The sequence below is a fragment of the Pan troglodytes genome, chromosome 1, assembly GCF_028858775.2.
Source record: "Pan troglodytes isolate AG18354 chromosome 1, NHGRI_mPanTro3-v2.0_pri, whole genome shotgun sequence".
Classification (NCBI taxonomy): Eukaryota; Metazoa; Chordata; class Mammalia; order Primates; family Hominidae; genus Pan; species Pan troglodytes.
Genome location: NC_072398.2, coordinates 207,029,656 through 207,046,797, shown reverse-complemented (window position 1 = coordinate 207,046,797; position 17,142 = coordinate 207,029,656). Strand labels below are relative to the sequence as shown.

At 39.3% G+C, this 17,142-nt stretch overlaps 1 protein-coding gene across 11 annotated transcripts; it reads right to left on the bottom strand.

The window, feature by feature from the left end:
• Positions 1-1,211: 1,211 nt before the first annotated feature.
• SRSF10 (serine and arginine rich splicing factor 10) lies at positions 1,212-15,209 on the bottom strand. 11 transcript variants are annotated; one of them, XM_016956322.4, is made up of 7 exons: positions 14,928-15,209; positions 13,385-13,549; positions 12,643-13,005; positions 9,710-12,186; positions 6,607-6,769; positions 6,330-6,383; positions 1,212-6,196 (listed from the first exon to the last, which is right to left on the bottom strand). In XM_016956322.4, the coding sequence occupies exons 5-7, from the start codon at positions 6,756-6,758 to the stop codon at positions 5,899-5,901; spliced, it is 504 nt and encodes a 167-aa protein (XP_016811811.1). In that variant the 5' UTR covers positions 6,759-6,769; positions 9,710-12,186; positions 12,643-13,005; positions 13,385-13,549; positions 14,928-15,209; the 3' UTR covers positions 1,212-5,898. The 11 variants fall into 11 exon arrangements, with proteins under 11 accessions (XP_016811811.1, XP_016811817.1, XP_063640798.1 ...); XM_016956328.4 differs by having other exon boundaries at positions 9,710-9,816; positions 14,928-15,183; XM_063784769.1 differs by lacking the exon at positions 12,643-13,005 and having other exon boundaries at positions 2,233-2,495; positions 6,095-6,196; positions 9,710-9,813; positions 13,445-13,549; positions 14,928-15,113.
• Positions 15,210-17,142: the final 1,933 nt, after the last annotated feature.

The window sequence follows — 17,142 nt, the reverse complement described above, 5'->3', positions numbered from 1 at the left end:
AATGCCCTCAGATTATTCCTGAGCTATCACTCAAGTCACAGCTACTTCAGAATATAATCTTAGGTTTTGTAAACAGGAACATGGTCAAAATGCAATACAATGGAAAATCTCTACAAGAGAATGAGATTTGGAAAGCCATGCTTAGTCTCTGAGCCACACAACCATGAGATCTTCGAGTACGTTTAATCTCTCATCCAGGAACATTATCCATTTACCTTGTAAGGTTGTGAGAAATGAATAGCATAATATGCAAGAAGCTATCACATGATGGGTATTCTACAAAGGACAATTTTCTCATCTGTAAAATGGGAATAATACCCATTTCCCAGGAGTGTTTTTAGGATTAAATAGAAATATTTGAAAAGCACATGGTTCGGCACAGTAAGTGCTGAATAATATTGACAGCATTCAGTATAAAGAGAAACAACCACAGAAGAGATCCTAAAGCAATTCATTCAACAGATGCAAAAATTAAAGGGCCTTTTCTGATTTACCATAATTAAATATTTTAGAGAACTACCAACTATTGTTATTGTAGTTATATATGTATTTACCTAATTTTTTTTAAACAAAACCCCAACTCAATATGCACCTTAATTCTCCCCCTTAAATGTCTTAACTTCAAAAGGAAATGGAGAAGGGAGGTAGAGGGCAAAAAAGTCTATAGCCTCTACATATTCTTTTAAAAATACATAGAACCTCTGTCCATAAGAACCCCTATGTTAATGAGTGTATAACGGTATACAACAAAATACTTTTTGTAATTAAATCTAGTCACTTTGACTCTAAGTAAATTCTAGATCCCATTATATCAATGTTACTATCTCCATGAAAATAAAGCTATAAAAACACTTCCCCATTGGATTAAACAACAAACATGGTAACAAAAGATGAAACAAGTGAAAAATTATGGGCTGTAACCTAGGATCTGACACTTGCTGTGTGATCTTGGGCAAGTTCAAAAAAAACTTCTAAAATAAAATACAAACAATAATACCTCCATTTCACACCTCCCTTGAAAATATACCTCTGCTATATTTTCAAAATTGCTATAAATTAAAAGCTTAAATTCCACTTCCAGATTTTTAGTTAATTTTATATGGAAAGTTTTAAGTATGTGGCAAAAAAGATGACAAAAATCAAATGTGATGAAATCAATGTATAGGTAAAGAAACATCATATCCTAATAAGAAACTAAGGAATCCAAAACATTTTGTGATACTATAAAAGTTATTTATTCGCTATACACAGAACATGTCCCCTATAAAATGTACATGTAAATCACTAAAAAGTATAATTTGGTGAACATTTTCTCAATTACAGAACATACTAAATCAGTTAGGATAACAGCTCTCTGTCTGCCTCAAAATAATCTAATTATAGCACCCAGTCTCCTTTATATCTAATGCAAAGTTAAATACTTATTTTGGGGGTTATATCCTAGCATGTGTTTGGTGAGGCAGAGTAAACAATTTATTATAACTCTAGTATATTACAGTCACTGCACAATAAACCAGTTTATTACAGATTAAAAGAAATCATTTTTTCATTATTTCTAATAATGGGATCAAATACTGGATACTTTTAAATGGCAGATAACCACACAATTACTTATCCTTGATTGTATATTGTGTTCTATAATTACATTGATACGAATGGTGTAAAATATTGTTATGAATAACACACCTCAAACAAAACAATGAGGCCATACTGTAATGATTCACTAGATTGTGCTCGGTAGACATTTACTGAATAAGGGAATTATCTATTTTTCTCAATTATCCAGTACAATGATTTGCCCACAGTAAGGGCTCAATAAATATTTGCTGAATATACTGACTAGGAAAGAGGTGAGAAGAGACGGGCCCTCTTAGCTGGATGTCAAATATAATTGGAATTTACCTGGGAAGGAGTAGTTAAGACAGATGTAAACTGCATGTGGTGTACAAGTAAATAAACACAGATGCCAACAAAGCAAATGATTAAGCAGAAAACACTGGCACCAAAATAAACAAAGGCAAGATTTGCCAATAATGGCAAAAATGGAACTTTTATATTGGACCATACCTTTTCCCACCCAATTCAGTTTGAGACAGACCAACAGAGGCACTGTAAGAGACTATGGCTGTCTTCCTTGATATTCAGACATCCTAGTTTCCAATAATTTATTATGGACCTGTTACCCATGAATCAATATAAACCTATTCATATTTAGGGATTAGTTTCCACAAGTACAAAGTTGAATTTCCTTTTATTTGTCCTAAAATGCTTACTTTCAAACTTGAAGGGACTTCAATTATTCCATGTAGTTTTCGATAACATTCTTTTATCTTTTCAGACCAGAGTCAAAATATTCGTACAGTATTCATACTGCAGCACCTTCCACCCACCCTTTGGTCGCTTGAACTGCCCTTCTTTGGTTCTTTTTCCGCTTTCAGATCTTTCTTGAAGTGTAGTAAGCAGAACTGTACTGGGTATTCCAGCTGCAGTTTGGTCTTAAATAAAAGAAGGATGTTTGTCAGTTTGGTTTTCTTTATTCTTCTCTGTGGTATACAGGATTTTGTTAGTTGAACTGGATGTAGCAGCTTACTGGGCCAAATTTTCAAGAGAATAATACAATAGTTCCCAGGTCTTTCCCCTGGGATGTAACTTAACAGCTCATACTCTATGTAGCACCTTTCCTCTCTCACTGAAGCATTATCTCATTTTTCTTCTTGCTTACTTGGCTTCAAAAAAAAAAAAAAATGCAGAGAGATCTTAAGTAAAAGGAGAGGTGAAGTGTGTCAGCCCTCATTTGAGTGTTGATATAACCATTCTATTTATCATTGAGCCCAGTCATACACAGTAGGTAAACTCAGTAAGTGGGGGACTCAACTACATCACCCAAAACTAACATAAAACACTACGTAAAGATCCTCATCAAGTATCATGGGTTCAACTGTAATATAGTCCTTTTGAAGCTGTTAGGTGTGTCGCTTTAGGAACAATATATAAGATTCTCAATAGTCCAAGTCTAAAAATAAGTTGACACAAGTAAAAATAAAAATGAAATTAGGCCTTCTAGTTCTATACAGAAAATGAACAATTTCAATGAGCTATCTCCTCAATCTACTTCTCTCAAATTATAGTCTGTAAAACAAACAAAACCCCCCCAAAACTAAGGGACCAGGCCTGGGCTTAAATCCTGGCTCTGCCTTACAGTCTTTTCTTTGTGCCTCAGTTTCCTTATCTGTGATATGGGGAAAATAAAAGTATCTTTCTCATAAGGTTTTGTGAAGAGTAAGTGAGTTAACACATAGCCTTTTCAAGTGTCTGGCACATCATGAATACTTAATAAATTAGCTATAATTGTCATAAAGTAGATAGAATTCAAACCACAAAATACCTAACCTACTTCCCCAAAGAGGTTATCAGTTAATATTAGTTGCTCATCAACATTCAATTTAAAATGATTTAAAATCATGTCATAAACGTTAAGTCCTAATGCATCTTGTTTATGAAGAGGGAGAGCAGAATTACTGATCCATCCAATAATGAAAATATAAACTTGGAATTAGCTGATCCAAATTTCATCTTAACACTACCAAATAACCTCTTAAGTTAGTTAACCCAAGAGGCTTAATGAGCAATCATGAAACAACTTTGATATTACACAATGAATTTTTAACTACTGTGTAAAAGATGTACCTTTCTGGCAAGTTCTATCATTTCCAAAGTAAAAGTTAGTTGTGCCTAGTGCAACAATGATTTAAAATATTCCTAAATCTATAAAGGACTGTTTCCATTGTTATTTTAGAATCATATTCAATACTGTAATAATTCCAGTTAATCATTATTTCCTTCATTTTGTTTTTATTATAGCATGTTTGCTTAATTTACAGCAAGCAGAAAATAAGCTGGGTCTTGTTTTGATCCAAACATTGATGTTTTAAAGGTTGTACACAATATTTGTTAAAAAGAACATATAAAAATACCTTTTTAGAAGCCTCTATAAGAAAGAAAATACAAAGTTTAACCCCACAACTTTCCTCTTTGCTAGAACTGTAAACTACTGCTACAGTTTTAAATAGACTTTTTGTTGTTTAAACTATACATCCAGGAAAATCTAAAAAAATTAAAGAAACGTGCATATAAACGATTGCATAGCAGAACATGAACATTAACTGCAAACAGTAAAGAAATGAAAGTTAGAAATACTATCAAATATACAAAGGTTCTAGAATCAATCCTTTAAACACATTCCACAAACAGTATTTAAAATCCATCGTTGTATTCTTTACAGGCAAAGCCTAGATTACTAAAACCGAAATTGAAAAAAGTAATCCTCTAAAAGGAATCGTTTGTCCATAATTCTTACTTGTATCTGTAAGCAAGCAATCTGAGATTTTTAAAGATGCTAGCTTTTTATTCTGAAACGAAATTGGACATGTCAAGTCACTTTTGTCCCCAAAACGATCTTTCAGAGAAATACTAGAAATTATAAATGGTTTAAGGGTATTACTTCATTTTTAGTCAGGTACTACACTGATAATCGAAAGCTCAAAAGATGTGACTCTTGCTTAAAACTGACTAATCCTTTTCCCCAAATTACCTTAAATTTCATGGCACCACAGAATCACCTAGAATGAGTGTTGTCTTTCAACTTGCCTCGTATTAAATAAACTGAGGTGTGAAAAGCAGGCCTCCCTCATAAAGAGGCAGGCAAATTTTGATACAAATGCACGAGCCAAGTGCTGTAAGCATCAAAATTTCAGTTCTTTTACACTAGGCACACACACACAAAACCTACTTTGAAACAATTTACTTGCTTCTAACAGCAGTAAGAAAACTAAGCAATATTATGGTCAACAACGCTCCTTAAACTTTAGAATAACTACATAAGAATATTCCTTTTTCCTTAAAATTATTTTTGCCATCAACGACCTGCTCAAATTTTAAGGTTAGTTTTTGTGTTTTCTATGTTCCAAATCTTCATAGGAACCAGAAAAAAAGCAGTGAAGGCTCCATGTTTCAGTCAAAAACTCAATTTCCCAGCTGGCATCATTCCCCAAGACAGTGGGGTTAACAAAAGAACTAATCCACACTGCATCAAAAATAATTATCATTGGCCTAGACATCCGGTTTTTTTTTTTTTTGAGACGGAGTCTCACTCTGTTGCCCAGGCTGGAGTGCAGTGGCGTGATTTTGGCTCACTGCAACTTCTACCTCCCAGGTTCAAGCGATTCTCTTGCCTCAGCCTCCTGAGTAGCTGAGATTACAGGCATGTGCCACCATGCCCGGCTAATTTTTGTATTTTTAGTAGAGACAGGGTTTCACCATGTTGGTCAGGCTGGTCTCGAACTCCTGACCTCATGATCCGCCCGCCTCGGCCTCCCAAAGTGCTGGGATTACAGGTGTGAGCCACCACGCCCAGCCGGGCCTAGACATCTTGACAAGACATAAAGGTCCACCCTGAACCTAAATGTGTCTGAGCAGTCAGTGTTGTACTGTGGCTACTACTTCACTTTTGTATCATTCTATCTTATTAGCAAGCTACATTTCTAGGTTAACAGTTCTACCAAATATGAATATGAAAGTTTATTTTTAATGAGACAATGTTGCAAATTATGGTCAACCAACATCTTTTCACCAAATACTTCAAGCATAAAAAATGAGAATCTTTACAAAAATATACAGAGACACCACAAATTGGTAGCTGCCCATAACATTAAACAAACTGGACTCTTAAGAGTGGCTTCTCAACAGCATATCATTTTAATTATAACCATTGCCTGGTACAGGGAAAACTAACAAGTGTTTTTTAAGCATCATTGCAACATTGTATTCCTGATAATTTAAGTAAACCAAACTATGAGTAAATGAATGATACATGCCTAAAAATGACCATGGTTTATACTATCAGTGGCCACTGGACTTAGGACTAGTCCAAGACCTTGATCTAGATTTTGACCTAGACCTAGACTGTGATCTTGACTGAGATTTGGATCTAGGTGGTTCTTTTTTCCTTGATTCCTTTTCATATCTTGAGCCAGACTTATAATGTGTTTTGGAATCTGTTTTAGAGGTGCCTCTAGTTTTGGTGTGAGATGCAGACCTAGAACGTGATTTAGCCTTCATTTCTTTCTTGGGCTGGGACTTGGACCGTGATCTTGAATTGGATTTAGATCTTGAAAAAGATCGATTTCGGTGTTTGAATCTTTCAAAACAGAGGAGAGATATAATTAGAGTAAAAATTAGATTCTATATTAATCAAATTTGTTATTTTTAGAGCAAAAGTTCACTCTGAAATTAAAAAATACATGAGTCTTTTTCAAAGCAAAGTTATTTACCTATCATTGTCGGAATGGCTTCTGCTACGCCGTGGTCTTCCAGTCGGTCTACTGCTAAAAAGCATATCAGAAAAAGCAGTGACAAATATCTATTCATAGAGGCAAAGTTTCTAATTAAAAGCAAACCATAAAACTTTTAAAATAAAATGCTACAGTATTTTTTGTCTCAATGAAACATTCAATGTATATAATTAAAAGTATACAAAATAGTAAAAAAAAATTAAATGCTAACAAATACATTTTTTAAACAGATCACTGTGCTACACAGCACACTTACTTTCTAGGACTATACGATCTTCTATAGTTGTAATCAAAAGACCGACTTCTTGATCTCCTCCTTTCATAACTTCGGCTTCTAGAACGTCTGTATCTGTCATAATCATCATAGCGTGAAGAACTGTACACATTCCTCCCTTCCTTGGCTTTCATCTGATTTGGTGCTAGGAAATACAAAGAACAGAAATACTTAAAAATATTAAAAACAGTATTAAAGCCCTCAATAAATAGGGAAAAAAATCCCTGCATCCCCTCTTATATCCCAAAGAGAGTATGTATGACCCGGGTGGTGGCTCACACCTGTGATCCCACTACTTTGGGAGGTTGAGGTGGGAGGATCGTTTGAGACCAGCCTGGGGCAACATAGCAATATGCCATTTCTACAAAAAATAATTAGCTGGGCCTAGTGGCTTGCACATGTATTCCAGCTACCCAGGAGGCTAAGCAGGGAAATCACTTGAGCTCATGAGTTGGCGGCTGCAGTAAATTGTGATCACACCACCGCACACCAGCCTGGGGGTCAGAGACCCTGTCTCCAAAAAAAAAAAAAAGTGTGTATGTGTTTTGGCGTGTCTTTTTTTTTTAAATTATTTTAATTTTTGAGACCAGGGTCTTGCTCTGTTACCCAGGCTGGAATGCAGTGGTGCAATCTCAACTCACTGCAACCTCCACCCCACACCAGTTGAAGCCATTCTCCTGCCTCAGCCTCCTGAGCTGAGATTACAGGCACGCGCCACCACACCCGGCTAAGACAGGGTTTCACCATATTGGCCAGGCTGGTCTCGAATTCCTGACCTCAAATAATCCACCCGCCTCGGCCTCCCGAAGTGCTAGGATTACAGGTGTGAGCACCGCACCCAGCCTGGAGTCTTTTTTTTTTTTGAGATGGAGTTTTGCTCTTGTTGCCCAGGCCGGAGTGCAATGGCGCAATCTCGGCTCACCACAACCTCCGCCTCCTGAGTTCACGCGATTCTCCTGCCTCAGCCTCCCAAGTAGCTGGGATTACAGCATGCGCCACCACACCAGGCTAGTTTTGTATTTTTAGTGCAGACAGGGTTTCTCCATGTTGGTCAGGCTGGACTTGAACTCCTGACCTCAGGTGATCTGCCCCTGCCCGCCTTGACCTCCCAAAGTGCTGGGATTACAGGCTTGAGCCACCGCGCCCAGCCCTGGAGTCTGTTTTAGAGGTGTCTGTAGTTTTGGTGTGAGATGCAGATGCAGAACGTGATTTAGCCAAGGCTGGGTTGAGGTAACTGCAAATTTTCATCTTGGAAAAGGCACGTATTTATTTTCAAGAAAGTGTATTAGAAGACTGTTTTATGTTAAAAATAATACTAATATCCCCAACTATTTTCAAAGTCTTCTCACCATCTAGTTTATCAGCCAAGACCTGGTAACTATTCTGACACTGGGAATCCATACCATAAAAGGATTTTTAAAAACTCCAAATGGAAGTGAGTGCCTTTTTGTTTTGAGATTGGGTCTTGCTGCTACCCAGGCTGGAGTGCACTTGTGCAAACACAGCTCTCTGCAACTTCAACCTCCTGGGCCCAAGTGATCCTCCTGCCTAGCGGGGACCACAGGTGTGCACTATCAAGCCTGGCTAATTTTTTATTTTATTTTTTGTGGAGATGGGGTCTCACTTTGTTGCCCAGGCTGGTCTCAAACTCCTGGGATCAGGCAATTCTCCCGCCTAGGCCTCCCAAAGTGGTGGGATTACAGGCGTGAGCTACCACACCCACATATTTTACATTTTCAAATGGCTGAAAAAAATGACCACTGAACCATATGCTGATTTGGAATGATCCCACCACAGATTCCATTCATTAAGAACACAATTAACAAAATATTTATAGGTGGCCTATGAACAATGTGCAGTGTCAACATGCAATAATATATTATTACAGTTCTAAGACCCTAAGTAGAATAATAAGGCATTCCTAAATGCCTTATATACACTTCAATTCTTATCTCATTCAATTCAATGAAGCAGATACTTTATGTATTGGAGTACATATAAAAAACACAATGCATAACCAGGAATCTATTACCCAACTCAAGAACTAGAGTTCCAATAGTTTGCATTGAGTACTCAAGAGCTCCTCCGCTCCTCAGCAGCTTTTTTTTTTTTTTTTTTTTGAGGCACAGTCTTGCTCTGTTGCCCAGTCTGGAGTGCAGTGGCATGATCTCGGCTCACTGCAACCTCTGCCTGCCGGGTTCAAGCAATTCTCCTGCCTCAGCCTCCCCAGTAGCTGGGACTACAGGTGCAGGCCACCATGCCTGGCTAATTTTTTCTATTTTTAGTATAGACGGGGTTTTACCATGACCGTGTGATCCACCCACCTTGGCCTCCCAAAGTGCTGGGATTACAGGTGTGAGCCACTGCACCCTGCGGTTATTTTAATCTCTTAATTAGTATCTTGCCCAAGGTAACATAATGGCTAAGCCAGAATTCACACACAGGTCTTTTTGACTCTAAAACCTGTATTCCTGCCTTGTAAGTACGCAGCGAACATCTGGTAAGCCTGCATAACCAACTTTCAAAAGAGTCCACATATATTTCAGGCATTCTCATCTCCACCTCCTACTTACACTTACCCCAAAACTTACAATCTGGAACACATGATGAAATATTCAAGATACTCCATTTTCTTAAATATGATCATTTTGGGCCAGGCACAGTAGCTCACGCCTGTAATCCCAATCCCAGCACTTTGAGAGGCTGAGGCGGGTGGATCACCTGAGGTGGGGAGTTCGAGACCGGCCTGGCCAACATGGTGAAACTCCGTCTCTACTAAAAATACAAAAATCAGCCAGATGTGGTGGCATGCACCTGTAATCCCAGCTACTCGGGAGGCTGAGGCATAAGAATCATTTGAACCCAGGAGGTGGTGGTTGCAGTGAGCCAAGATCGCACCACTGCACACATTCCAGCCTGGGCAACAGAGTGAGACTCCGTCTCAAAAAAAAAAAAGAAAGAAAGAAAGAAAAAAAAGATCCCTTTGGGTTTTGAACAGAAACACAAATTGCTTAAATTCTTAAAAAAAAAGTCTCAAAACACTAAAAAATAATGTTTCATACATATCAGGCATAAGGGTACTTACTCTTTCGATCCCCCTGGGCAAACTGTATTTCAATCTGCCGTCCACAAATCCACTTTCTATCCAAATTATGTAAAGCGTCTTCAGCATCACGAACATCCTCAAATGTGCTAAATGTTAAGGGGCTTGGGAAGTTTTGCAAACTTTGATAATGAATGAAAGTTCAGTTGGTATGTCTGGAACAATTCACAATCTCCCAATATTATTCCAGAACATCAACCAGACCCCCACTTACTAGTTGGTGATTCAGTTGGATTCAGCCATTAACACTTCACACTATAAAAGCACTTGTGATTTCCTAAGGCACACATTTGAAAATGTATGAATACATATTGCAGTAAAGTTATTATTGAAATAAGATCTGTTATAGCTGAATCACCAAGTTGTCCTATCCAAAAATTTTCCTAAGTTTTAAGAATTAAGTTTACAAAACAAAAAAGAAAAACAAATGTCAGTTATATGTTGTATGCTAAAATAAAAATTTCTTAAAACCAAAATACTATTTTTCATATTTGTTTCAAACGAAAAAAAGAAAATGCCAATAGTTCTTGTGTAAGCAAGCAGTATATGCCTTACCTTACAAGAGACGAAAGCATTAACTTCAAATTTATTTTGCTGTTTTCTTTTTCATACATATCTAATACTACTATTTCATTTAACTGTCTTCCTTCCACTGCATGGGAAGACAAGCACGCTAGCCATTTGTGGGCATCAAGACCAGAGTCAAGCAGTACTCAAGACAATCACTATACCAAAAGCGTTATTACATCCATGCAGACTGTAAAAGCATGCTATCAAGAAACAGACCACTGTAAGGACTCCTAGACTGGAAAGCCCTAACCATGACCCTAAATATACAACTTCTTGCAAAGAAATGGGTTTGAGACTGGTTTCCAACTTGAGAATTTCAAGATATTATTTACCAGCCTTAAGCAGGAACTACTGGTACTTGTTTTTGATCTGAGAAGCTAAGCTGCTTGTCCTCCCTGGTCATGTCAGCAATAATACGAGAACTGCTGGCTTTATATAGCTATTCTGTCCAAACCTAGCTCCTTTCCTAAAACCATCATTTTAACAGAGGCCAAGTACACATTCAAGACAGTGTTTGACATAAATGGTTTGGAAAGAGAGCTAGGTTAGGTACAGGTATAGGTTTTCATTCCATCCCAAAAATCCCCATTCTAGTTTGCACATTTCTTTTTCCTAAATTTGAGAGACAACACAAGACTGCAGATTTAGAGAGGTGATTTAAAATATCCCTGAAGTGACACACTCCTTTTTTGAGACCGATACTGGTATTCTTTTATTATAGAGACTAAAAGGTCTGCCTTACTAGACTTCCCACTTTTTGTTCTGAAAGGAATTAAGGACTGCAGGTTTCCAGCTCTGTCTTCCCGAGGCCATTATGAACAGATTAAATGGAAGGACAAATTTTAAATAACTGGGCTTTCAACATGAAAAGGGAAAGGCTGATGGGGAGTTCAGAACCTTGAATACTGTAACTGAACATCCCTCAAGGTTAATGCAGCTGGGCTCTAAACTAATTAGAAGGAATACGTTCACTTAATGGGTACACTACTTTGTTACCCCAAGAGACAGAATATAATAAGTATAAAAAGGATTTATATTGAGAGCCGTAAAAATTATTAATGAGAACAGAGCATCCTGTCTGGGGCTACCCTCGAAAACAGAATCCTGGGCTGATGGCAAGTTTCTACTTTACTCGGTAAGCCAGGGATAGGAAGAAAAGGCTATTGCGAATGGAGTCAGACAGAAGAGACAGCAGCAGCAGAGGCAGCCAAGTATCACTCTGATGTCAGTCATGGAGAAATTTGTACTGTATGGTCTTTTCAAAAATGAAATTCATAAGCCTGTTACTTATTTCTTTTCAACTATTTTAAAACCATAGACTTACTGAATATGTATTTTAAAATTATCATTCTCCTTTAGATTGCTTTGAATTACTAGCCTTTTTTGCCTCAAATATCACACACTCTTGAATCAAACTACTACTGACCTTGATTCCTCGGCCACCCAACACTAGGTAAAATCAGGTCTATGTTGTAAGCCAGAACGCACCGCTACCTTTATTTACTAAGCCAGATATAGCTATTATTTTCTCTGTAATGGAGCTTTGCAACCAATTCTCACAACTGTCCTTGATCACTGGCCCTGCAGGAGTAGTTTTTGGCTTTTCCCTAAGTCTCACTAGGACTCCACTAACTTAAAAGTTTTGAGGCTCACTGAATTTAAGCAGGAAGAACTTTTCCTAGTCTGAGGTCCACAACCCAAACCCTTGTTGCAGGGAGATGATCTCACTGAAAGGAACGGAAGTAAGGTCACCCGAAACTCTGGGTCAGGGACCAGTCTCCCATAGGTCCCAGTTAGGTACCTATACCAGGGAGAAGGCCTTCTCCAACTCATTCAGGGCCAACTGATCATTGTGCTAAAGCAGCGCAGGGCCAGCAGTCTTCACAGGGCTAAGTTAAAGAAGTTAAGGGTTTATATGTGTCCCCAGCAACCACTTTAAAATCTATATATAAACAAAATTTCTAGTGGTTCTGACCCTACAAGACCACCAGAGCTGTTTCTAAGTAGTCCCCAGTGCATGCACCTGTCTCTCCTTTAAGCAGGGCTCTGTGGCTTAACCCCAGAACCCCACGCTACTCCAAAGAGCACTGCCTGCTACTCTGTGGCATCTGACCACCTGGTCCAAAACCAAAATATGCTGAATTTAATCTTAAGAATATACATCCTGTTACACTTTAACTTGATAAGAGAGAGTGCATTTATACAAGACCACAATCACAACATCAAAGGCCCACATAAATCAAGTTACAGGTTTTGTCACTAGACCAAACCAGAATAATTTTGAAAATTAACTGCTTACAAAACATTAAAAAAAAAAAAAGAAAAATAGTTATTCTGTAGGATACATCAGGTATGACTCCTTTAATCTTGGCCATCATTCAACTTCATCTTGACCTTTAACTCTTTAAGTGCTTGTCAGAAGGACTTGTCATGAGATGCTTGGCCAAATATGACAGATGGCTTTATCTTTAACTTTGAAAAACAACCTTTTCCCCCTTTTGTAGATAAAGCGAGGCTTTGTCTCCCATTAGGCTTGTCCTTCTTCCAGCTTTTCTTTATTTTTTCTTTTCCCAAACTCTCCCTTCTCTTCAAGCCTGATCCTTAAGAGGTCTTTGGCTTGTCTACTTGCCTTAAGTGTTGAACTCTACTCTAAAGGTTCTTTCATGCTTTCTCTTTGGGGTCGCCATAACTGTACAGCTTTACATTCTCTGAGGTAACAACAGAGGACAGCAAATTAGGGGACAATATTAAAGAAGTTTACCTCATTGTTATACAATTTGTTTTTGATCAAGTGATTCAAATTAACAAACAAGAATACCAAATTTTAATTGCTAAGCACAAGAACATATTAACTTTTAAAGGACTTACATTAAAGGTAGTAGCAACCAGAGTGCATTCAAATTTAAATCACATATATAATCATCGATATGAGTTTCAGAAGCATGAATGGGAATTTATATATTTTACCATTTTTGGATTAACTTTAATAACGAGAGCAATGTGTGAGTCAGAATTAATTTTCAAAAATTTGAAGACAGACATTTATTAGAGGACAAAAAGAACTACTTTTTAGATGTTACCACTTACATAAACTTGAATTTCAAACTTCAACACCCCTCACTAATCAGCCATCTGAAGAAAGGATATTGAACATAAGCAAATCCTCTTGGACGGCGAGTGTAGAAATCAAGTGGAACATACACATCAACTATAGGACCATAACGACCAAATTCACGCCGCAAGTCTTCAGACCTAAAACATCATAAAAAGACCTCAAATTTTTATGTCCAAGTCCTTAAGATGTATAGGCAATATATCTTTTTGATGAAGGAAAGCTAGGATCCAAGAATTTGGAAGATAAAAATGCAGTTTACATTAACAGGACAACAGCAGACGTATGTATGGTACAAGGGAATGACCACAATTTATTTTTATCTACAGCCTTCATTTTTCATAAAAGGTACAGCAGCATTAGGTTGTATATAAGCCTTGGTTTTTTTTTTTTTTTTTTTTTTTACTTTTACAGCATCAAATCGACTCTAGCACTCTGAAAAATACCAAGCACTTATTTTTACTCCCCAATTTTAGCGACAGATTTAGACACTTAACAGTAGATAAATATGGTCTGAAAAAGTCACAAATATCGAACTCCTTAAATAGTAAGTGTCAAGATGACGTAAAGAGAAAATTTCTCTAGATGCTAACATAACTATTAGAAATTATGGAAAGAATTATTTATGGAAAGAATTATTGCTTTCTTTCCTTCTTAAATTTAAGACAAAAGCAAATCACAAAGCTAGCAAAAAACCCCCACGAAACACCAAAAACCCAAACCACTTATTTTCTGTGTGTAGATTCATTATTTGTGAAATAAAAAGCCTCATCTTGTAGTAAGAACTCTTCCAAAATAATCTGAAGGCAACTCGAAACAAGGGAATGGTGAGAACAAAGCCTATTTAAGGTACGTCTGAATTAATCTAACTTAGCTGTCAACGTCCTAATGATTGACGCTTCCCAAACCTCCCTTTTCAAAGGGTGACCAGAATTTCCAGGAAATAAGAAAAACTATTCGCAACATTTAACTGGAAAAATCTAACTCCCCAAATCTCAACGCTCCCTTTCTCCAAACACCTCCAACTGATTAAAACCCCCAAATATTAACAACGGCAACAACAACAAAGATAAATGGTAGCAACATTCCTCTCCCTCGATCCCGTTATTTCACCTCACTATTTTTTGGCTGGGGAAAAAAAAAATCTCTGGGCCAAGGGGGCGTGAACCTCGAAGAATGTGAACTTCAAATCAATGGGGGGCGGCCGTCGGGTCGCGGAAAGGCCGCGGCGGGGGGCTGCTCGCGCCGGCAGGAAGCAGGGAGAAAGGGGCTGCAAACTGCGGAGGGGGAGGGGGACCGAAAAACCCCGCCACGCGGCCCGGCGAAGGCAGAGGCGTCGCCCTCGCTCCCACGCGGCGGCTGAGGCCCGCTGCGCGGCCTAGTTAGGCGCCAAAGCGGGCGCGGGACCCGCCATCTTCACTCCGTCCCCTCCCCCGGCCCAGTGCCGCCACCACCAGGATCCTCTCCAGGCGCCTGCGGCCTCCCCGCCTAGGCCCGGAGTACCTGCCTTGTACCTACCTGGTGTCGTCGGCCACGTTCCTGACGAACAGAGACGTGTTGGGGGGACGCAGGTAGCGGGACATGGCGGCGGCGTGTCTCGGCCGGGCGCACTAACGGGCTCAGCAAACCGTCCGCGGCTCAGGCGGCCGAGCCTCAGACACACACAGCTAGAGGGCTCTGCTACGGCAACCGACTCTTCTCGCGAGACTTCACTCCCGCCTCCACTTCCCCCTCCTACCTCCGCGCAAAGTCGGGCGCAACGGTTCTTTCCCGCGAGAACACCAGGCGTCCGCCTGCGCATGTGGAGGGCTGGCGCACGCGCCTCAGCCTCGGTGTCATTCGTTGGCTTCTTGCGGTGCCTCTTACCCTCCCCCAAGCCTGTTCTTTCTTTCTTTAGGTCTTCATTTCCCGCCGTTTTCTACCTTACACTCCCCTTCATCTCCACCCCCAAATCAGGAAGCAGATGTTTTAGTCTCTAGGCCAAACTTTGCGGTTACTACTAAATGGACAGATTTTTAAACTATTTAGTTCAGAGAGGCTGCCTTAAATTTCCCGGTTGGTCCAAGTTAATGCCCTGCTTTTATTTTGCCTTAAACTTCCCGTTTGGTCCAGGTTATGCCCTGACCTGCGAAAGAAGGATTTACAGCTTGTATTGAGTGTGTAAAGGAAGGAGGTGTGTGCCCTTGCGCAGAGCTGGGCCTGTCTCTCCAGTGTTTTCAGCCTGCCTTTGCCCCTCACCCACACCCTAGCCATCTCCACTTAGTCACGCATTTGGCTCCCAACCTGGGTGGGACCAAACCTCACACTGTAGGTTCATGACTGTGGTCATTTGTAGTGTATTCTTTGTTGCTGACGGCTTCCTGGGTATGCATCGGACCTGTATTGCAGCAGTTCTCAAACTTTTTGGTCTCAGAACGCCTTTATATTCTTGTGTATTATGGAAGATTCCAAAGAGCTTTTTTTTTTAAAAAAAAGTGTGGGTTATACCTATTAATAAATAGTTAATGAGAACTTAAAATAGAGGAAACTTCGGCTGGGCTCGGTGGCTCACGCCTGTAATCCCTGCCTGTACTTTGGGAGGCCGAGGCGGGCAGATCACGAGGTCAAGAGTTTGAGACCAGCCTGACCAACACAGTGAAACCCCATCTCTACTAAAAATACAAAAATTAGCCAGGCGTAGTGGCGCGCGCCTGTAATCCCAGCTACTTGGGAGGCTGGGGCAGAAGAATCGCTTGAACTCGGGAGGCAGAGGTTGCAGTGAACCGAGATTGCACCACTGCATTCCAGCCTGGGCGACAGGGTGAGACTCCGTCTCAAAAAAGAAAAAAAAAAAAAAAATAGAGAAAACTTTGACACACTCCACTACCCTTTATCACACATCACATCATGTACCCTCTGGAAAACTCCACGTTTGTAAGAGAATGAGCATGAAAATAGCAAATAATCTTTAGTATGGTTTTGATTTTGGAGGCCCTTTTGAGAGCCATTTCCTGCTCGATAAGAGTCAACTTCTGGAGATGAGAGACTTCGGTTGGAATGCCTCCAGCGTGTGGCACAGTGCCAAGCAGGTAGCAGGGACTCAAGTACTGTTAAATTAAATGAGCTTTTATTTAATAAAAAGTCATAAAAGCATTATTTTTGTGTCAATCAGCATCTAAGACAATTAAGTGATTCGATACAGGTGATGATAGTTTGTAGCACTCTGTAGCAGAGCTATTCTAAATTTTTGTTTCCCAAGATTTGCATGCTTAATTTATTAAAATGTTGGGCCAGGCAAGGTGGCCCCCAAATCCCAGCATTTTGGGAGGCTGATGTGAAAAACAAAACAAAAAAAAGTTTGATTCCCTGTTATGTGTCATTGTGCTAGAAGCTTGAAATTCAGTAATGAAAAACATACAGCTTATATTTCTAGGGCGATGGCAATGAGAAAATAAAGTAAATGCAGGTTTGTTATATGAAAGAAACAGTAATGTGATAGGTTTTTTCTTGTTTTTGATTTTTACTTATTTTTATTTTATTTTATTTTTTGAGATGTAGTCTTGCTCTGTTGACCAGGCGTGAATGCAGTGGCTGGATCTTGGCTTACTGCAGCCTCCGCCTCCTGGGTTCAAGCGATTCACCTACGTCAGCCTCCCGAGTAGCTGGGACTACAGGCTCCTGCCACCATGCCTGGCTAATTTTTCTGTTTTCAGTAGAGATGGGTTTTCACCATGTTGGCCAGGCTGGTCTCAAA